Genomic DNA, 7706 nt, shown 5'->3' with positions numbered 1-7706 from the left:
TGCTGATTGGCTATTCAATTTAGAAAACAACTAAAGTGCTACAAACCTAATATCAAGTTCTGGTGATGGGGGAAAATGACAAGCAACACGGTGTCCCACAACCAAAGTGAACCAGCCTGTCTAGAAGACATCCATCCATTTTCCATACCTCTTATCTTAAACAGGGTCATGTGGAGCTTGGAGCCTATCCCAGGGAGCTCGGGGTACAAGGTGGGGGACACCCTGTACAAGGTGCCAACCCATCACAGTGCACAATCACACACACACATTCTTACACTGAGGACAATTTAGAGACGTCAGACAGCCTACAACGCAAGTCTTTGGACAGGGGGAGTACCCAGAGGAAAATACAAACTCCACACAGAGCACTGACACAGAGCACTGACACAGAGAACACATCCAGCATCAGTGATTTCTGTAGAGAGGTGACTACATGGTCTTGTTTTACGTGCATACTATTCAGTCATGTATCGGTTAGGCTTGTTGAGCAGTTTTCTTTGAGCACACAGAGTAAGCTGCAAGGCCATGTTCTTAGTCAATGTCCAAAAGACGTTTACGAATTGTGGGATCGGTTTCTCCCTTTATTCACTTTCAAGTTTTTAAACAAGTTTTCATCCACTCCTGGCTGTAAAATCTCTCCAAACAGTTCTCTGGCAATGTGACTTGATAGCTTTGCTAATGGATTTCGCTGTGATGAATGAGCCTCCCTACTGCTAGTTCCTTGCTGTATAATCCACAACATCACTGCTTCCTTGTCTTTACTTGGATGCTGTCCCTAATAAATAGGTTTACGACTGTGAGATAAGCGGCTTTTCTGGTTCAAACAAGGGACTGTTGCAGCTCCTGAGGAAAAGTGACTGACTGAGCATCATCAGAAAGCTATTTGGGAGTTAAATAGGCAAATGAGGTTTAAGCGGCCTTGTGCCAAGAAGAGCAGGGCTTAGAGCGGTGACAGTCTGTTAGCCATTCAGGTTTGCACTGTTACTGAATTGTGCCAGGTGGAAGGTTTTGTGCTATTTAGGTCATTTAGGATTTTGGTTGTAGGCACCGACGGAAATAGACGACTTATGGAGCCTCCTAATATGAGGTTTAAAGTTAAGGTTAAGAGTGGAATTTGTGTCATTTTTATATTTGGTGGCCAATGTATTCAATTATCTCAGATTCTTTAACATGAAGTTAAAAGGACAAGACGTCTTTAACATAATCATATTAAAATGACATGGAAATATGTGTGACAGCATACAAGCAGTGAAAGTTTTTAGGGCAGAGGTAAATTAAAAAATAAATTAATTGTGTATGGTGTCTGAATGATTCCCTCCAGCCTGGAGGCTAATCATTAGCATCTAATCTAAGAATAAATTGCTTATTTACTTTTCTGATAAATACAGCAATGCACACCACTTACCTTTGCACCAGACTTTCTGTCTTACTGACTGACTCTCCATTGGTGTAGCAGATATGTGTAAGAGTTGCTTACAATTGTATAATGCGTGTGAGTATAGAAGACTACTAGAGTATCGAGTTACTTCTGAAATGATTCAAATGAAGTGAAAATCCTGAATCTCAGGGCAATCTCATACCTGGCTCTTTTGGAGCGTTTGTTTCATAACCTGGTGGGTTTTCTCCCATGGTTTGGTTCGTTTAGACATGTACTCAGCAAAAAAAGAAACTTCCTCTCGCATTCAACTGCTTTTATTTCCAGCAAATTTCTTCACGTGTAAATATTTGTATTAAGATAAAAACATTCAACAACTAAGACATAAACTAAACAAGTTTCACTGACATTTGATGAACAGAAATGGAATAATGAGTCCATGAACAAAGGGGGTCGATATCAAAAGTAACAGTCAGTATGCGGTGTATCTGGCCTCCAGCTGCTTTAAGTACTACAGCGCATCTCATCCTCATGGACTGCACCAGATTTGTCAGTTCTTGCTGTGAGATGTTCCTCCACCAAGGCATTTACAAGTTCTCCATCACGTCTGGGGGGACACATGGTTACATGTAATTTTCCACTGCAAGGACGGTCAGCTCTCCTTCCTGTCTCCCTGTAGCACTGTCTTAGCTGTCTTACATTACAGACATTGCAGTTTAATGCTCTGGCCACATCTGCAGTCCTCATGCCTCCCTGCAGTAGGTCTATGGTATGTTCACGCAGGTGACCAGGAACCCTAGACATCTTTCTTCTGGTGTTTTTCAGAGTCAGAGGAAAGGTCTCTTTAGTGTCCTAAGTTATTCTAACTGTGACCTTAATTACCTACCACCTGTAAAAGGCTTCTGCAATTCTCCAGCTGTGATCCTTGGAGATTTTTTATCCACTCAAACCGTCCTCTTCACAGTGCGTTGAGACAATATAGACACACGTCCAATTCCAGGTTGATTCATAACATTTCCAGTTGACTGGAACTTCTTAATTATTGCCCTGATGGTGAAAATGGGCATTTTCAATGCTTGTGCTATTTTCTTATAGCCACTTCCCATTTTGTGAAGCTCAACAACTTTTTGCCACACATCACAGCTATATTCCTTGGTCTTACCCTACTCACAACGCTGCTTTGTGAATGTATATATTTAATGAGGACTTTTGAATCTGGCATGTATACCACCACCCAAAATTCAGTGTAAGGATTTGACATTCTGTTATCTGTTATACTAGGGCACCTAGTAGTGAATAACACCCTGAAGATGACTTTTAAAAATGACTTTTGTGTATTTTCTTTAAAAAAATCTGTACTGTTATTTAGAGCCTTTATTTCTTATTCAGTTCAGGTCTTCTTTAAGACATGTTTCTTAGACAGTGATGCAGGAAATATTTCACTCCTCTCTATGCCATTTTGAGGATCTGAGAATGTGGAAGGCCATACTAGCCTAGGTTTGCTGTGTAATTTTTAGCATAACCTGACCTATCCACCCGCCACAGACCGTTGGGTTAATCCTAGCTTTTTTACCTCGAAAGCTTTGGAATCATCTGGTCTCATCTTGGCTGGGTTGTTGTGGAATCCTCTTAACTGACTTGGTGTAGATGGGCTTCCAGTATTAGCAAGATGGTATGATAAGCCTCTAGCAAGCAAGATTGCCCTTAGAGTGTGAATGGGTGTTTGAGTGTGTGTGCAACTGTGTGCAACCCCATCCAGGGTGTTCCCTGCCTCGTACCCTGAATCCCCTGGGATATGCTTCAGACTTCAGATGAACCTGTGTAGGATAAGCAGTACAGAAAATGGATGAATGGATTATACACTGCGATACAGTAATCAGCATGATTCAGTGAATAAAGTTATTGCCTTGTTGCTATTTATTTTTTAGGCATTACATTTTTCCCCTACTTTAATTTATGTCTCATTTGTAGCAGTTGACTACATAAGGTTTAAACTATTGTCATGCATAATACTTTTGCCAGTACACACACTCTGACCCTGTACTGTACATTGATATATTTGTAATTATTGTAGTGTAATGCTGCTAAAATGATTTGCTATGTAACAAAGCAGCAAGTCACAGTCCAAGGGTGGCCTTGCAATGTACTGTAGCTGACATATTCTATAACATGGATCAGTGAGTCAGAAAAGCTGCTCACTGCAACACTCTTTTTCAAAGACATTTCGAACTCAGCTTCCTGCCTACACTCCATGACTAAAAGTTCAGTGGTAATCACAGTGCACATGGCCTAATGTTGGTTCCATTCCGCCAAGTGCGTTGACCTGAATGCTTAATCTAACCTTTTACCTTTGTTGCACAGCCGTGATGTCCCGAACTCATGAGGGTCCAGGAGAGATGGGGAAGGCTGTGATCATCCCGAAAGAGGACCAAGAGAAGATGAAGGAACTCTTTAAAATCAACCAGTTCAACCTGATGGCCAGTGACATGATAGCACTCAACAGAAGTCTGCCGGATGTGCGATTGGACGGGTGAGCATATAGGACGGTTGGGTTAATTGTGTTTGAGTGTAAATCTTTGTGTGTGTGTGCATGTTAGCTGAACCACATTAATCATGCTGAGAGCAACCACAAAGGAGATTCTGTTCTCATTTACCCCATGCTGTATACCCCAAGCTACACACGTGCATTAGGAAGGAATTCTATATGGATAGGATTAATGTGTTTTTAAATATAGAAACCCTTTTTATATACACCCTTGTGGCATTACACATCTCAAATATAGCTCCCTTTTTTATCTAATAGCAAGCTAATTTCATTTTTTTTGCCGGATATGTTCTATAAAGTGCAGAGAGGTGCAGTCATGTTCTTAAAACTATCAAACTGTGATTGTTTTCTCTCCTGCCAGCTACAAATAGATGTGAAAGGTCTTTGTTTGTTGAAACCCAAATCCCATTTGTGGAGCATAATGAAGAGCTGTTAGGTTGGAACATGACTGCATTCATCTCGGGTCACTGATTTACTCTGCTGTTTTGTTGTATCCATTTGTTAACAGCCTTTCTCTCTCTATACACTCTTATCTCAGTTTTACAACAATATGAGCACCACTTCCTCACATTTTTCATCTTTAAAGCATATTCCTCATTCCCCGGACCTCAGTGGGAAACACAGAGCTAGCATTATGGCTTTAGGGATGATAACAAGGAATGTGCAGTCTGTTTTACAGTACAGCATTCGGAACAAAACTACTTGAAGCGAGAATTGCAGAAAGGTTGAAACATGACATTGATGTATACCACTCAAATCAATAATACACCACACAGAGGATCATCTGGATTACTCAAGAGTGTTGTAGTTTATTAAAAGCAAGCCTGCAGATACAAACCGTGCTTCCCTGTGACATAGTTTTATGCCCCCTTACTATGTCATGCCATTGGCATCACAGAAGGGGAGAGATGGAATCCTGCTGTCATTACTCCTCATGTCCGCATCTCTTCTTCTGACCTCACCCGTCCTCAGTCTCTTTTTCTCTCTCTATTATCGAGCCATCTCCATCTCTAATGTAACCTCATGCTTTATTTAAGATCTGAAAGTGACAAACCCCCACTGGTCTCTGTATCTACTAGAGACTTAGGCATTCTATTGGGCAAAGGAGACTCTGTCCTTGCCATTAGCATTTTATACGAAGTTTTTCTGGGGTGGAAGTTTGAATTTATGCACATAGTTCCACAAATGAGTGCATACTGTGCTTTAGAATAAGTTATTCTGTTCAATATATGCATCGTGCTGACTTTTGCTCCTTGCCTTATTAATATTACATGATTGTGTCAGCCGAGGTTGGACTATTATATATGGCCTGGAACAAATATTACCTGCAAATTGCTATCCAGTTAAGATTTGATCATCTAGCTGGAACCCAATACGAATGAGTGGTAGATATCAAATAATGTTGACGTAACCACCCAAAACATTTATTCTTCTTTTCTCACTAAGGTGTAAAACAAAGGTATACCCTGATGACCTGCCCAACACCAGCATTGTGATTGTTTTCCACAACGAGGCATGGAGCACTCTCTTGCGTACTGTGCATAGCGTCATCAACCGCTCTCCGAGGCACCTGCTGGTGGAAATCCTACTGGTGGATGATGCCAGTGAAAGAGGTAATATGAATGCTGATCAACTTAATGTGTGTATAAATTATAGTTACACTCCTGATAATGGACATACTTCACTATATGGTACCTTTCCATTGCTGGAATATTCTGAAGCTTCAACTTTAAGAACTTTAAACTTCAGAAAATACATTAAGTGACAATACATAAGCGGATTACATTTGTCTCATGTATGCAACTAAGCAGTTTAGGGTTAAGGGCCTTGATCAAGGGCCTAGCAGTGGTAGCTTAGCAGTGCTGGGATTTGATTTCCGATCAGTAGTCCAACCACTGAGCTACCACTGCCCTCCAGTACATTTCGGAATGTAAAAGTTCTGACATTTTTCACTCTGTCTCATGTCATTGGCAGATTTCCTAAAGAAGAAGCTGGAGGACTATGTGAAGACACTGGAGGTACCGGTGCGGATCTTGCGGATGGAGCAGCGTTCCGGTCTGATCCGTGCGAGACTGAGAGGAGCAGCTGCTACCAGAGGTCAGGTTATCACCTTCCTGGATGCTCACTGTGAGTGCACTCTGGGCTGGTTAGAACCACTGCTCGCCCGCCTTAAAGAAGACAGGTGAGTGTACCTAGTGAAAACTGAGCTGAACACAGCAGATTATAAAGGGTACAATGGCAAAAAAGAAATTATTTTTGGAATAACTGAGCCTTTGCCAAAAAGGGTAGTTTGCAGTTACATTTGCAAAGTTTGTGAACCCTTCAGAATGAACAGGAGTTCTTCATTAATTGCTCATGTAATTAAATCACAATTATAAACTAATACAGTCTACTTACAGTAATGACAAGAAAACTAAACACACTATTTATACATTCTGACTGAAGGTTTAAAAAATTATGTGAACCTTTGGGCTACTGCTGCATTCATGTCTTTTGGGAAAAAAACATCTGAGTGTGAAAACCATTTATGCCTACTTAAGAGTGAGAACTTTTACATTACTGCCTGATGCACCTCCTCTGGTGCCCATAGGATTACCACTCTTCCTTCAGCCTTGCCAACATGCGTAATGCAACCAAGACCATACAGAGCTTCCCAGTGACTAAGGCTGTGACAAACCGCATTGATACTGTTAACGCATGCTCAGTGCCACTGGTTCCATATGGCATAGGTCAGCTGCAGGGTCGCAAATGTAATTGCAATGTGTGAATGCTTTCAGGTCAATTTAATTAATGAGCCCAGACAGATTATAGGTGTGGATTAGAGAGGTCACTTGCTCTACAAAAAAAAAGGCATGCAAGGTCAAGTTTCTGCTTCATGTCTTCTGTTCCCCAGTGCTTTCAGGATGGGATGGTCAGAAATGTACAAATCTGTGTTTTTAGGAGAAACATCACTGCCCAGCAAAATCAAAACCTTATCCCAGCTGTGAAGCATGATGGAGGTAGCATTTATGGTTTACGACTGGTTTGCTGCCTCAGGTCACCTTATTATGAACTAAGGGACCAATAGATTCAAAACTGCATGGGGAATGTCAGGGTAGTGGTCGGTCACCACTAGAAATTGGATGATGTGAAAAGACAATGACCAAACCACAAGTAAATCAACATTAGAATAATTTAAAATGAAGAAAATGTTTCTTCATGTTTTGGAATGGCCGTGCTAGCATTCAGAAATGAACCCGATGAACATGACCTGAAGAGGGCTGTGAAGTCCCTGGATTACTGAGGAACTGTTTGAAACCGTTTTTTAGGATGAATGATATAAAGTTTGTTTGCACAGTTGTGTTGGTTTCATCAGCAACTAGAGGAAATGTTTGGTGGAGGTTATTGCTGCTAAAGGAGTTTCCATTAAATACAAGGGTTCACAATCTTCTAGACTGGACATGAATGATTGAAAACATGAACAGTGCAGTTGTGCAAAACATGTTTGTCTGTTATTATGATTTGGATGAAGATTGGACCACGTTTTATGGGTAATTAATTTAGAAATCTCCATATGGTTCAAAAATGTTTTGTTGAAACTGTAAATTGAGAAGACATCAAGTTAATAGCTTTTGTATTTATGCTCTGTTTAATGGCTTAAAGGGATTATTAATAGAGATTTATACAACAAAGACATTGGGTTGTGCTTCTGATTTAAAAGAAAAAAAAAAAAAAGAAAAGTTTGTCAATGCCCTTGTGATAACCCATGGTGTATAATCTGTAGCTCCATTCCTGATAATGGCTATT

The 7706-nt window shown here is 40.6% G+C and overlaps 1 protein-coding gene across 2 annotated transcripts in view; it reads left to right on the top strand.

Annotated features, from left to right (window-relative positions):
- galnt13 (UDP-N-acetyl-alpha-D-galactosamine:polypeptide N-acetylgalactosaminyltransferase 13) overlaps positions 1-7706 on the top strand; it is a 40790-nt gene that overhangs the window by 7921 nt on the left and 25163 nt on the right. For both annotated transcript variants that reach the window (XM_017469138.3, XM_053681028.1), the window contains exons 3-5: positions 3737-3905; positions 5367-5533; positions 5895-6102. In XM_017469138.3, coding sequence (XP_017324627.1) covers positions 3737-3905; positions 5367-5533; positions 5895-6102 — 544 coding nt within the window. The remainder of the gene's footprint in view (positions 1-3736; positions 3906-5366; positions 5534-5894; positions 6103-7706) is intronic.

This window comes from Ictalurus punctatus, chromosome 6 (assembly GCF_001660625.3).
Source record: "Ictalurus punctatus breed USDA103 chromosome 6, Coco_2.0, whole genome shotgun sequence".
Taxonomy (NCBI): domain Eukaryota; kingdom Metazoa; phylum Chordata; class Actinopteri; order Siluriformes; family Ictaluridae; genus Ictalurus; species Ictalurus punctatus.
Note: the sequence above shows the minus strand (reverse complement) of the source record. Positions and strands in the feature narration are given on the sequence as shown.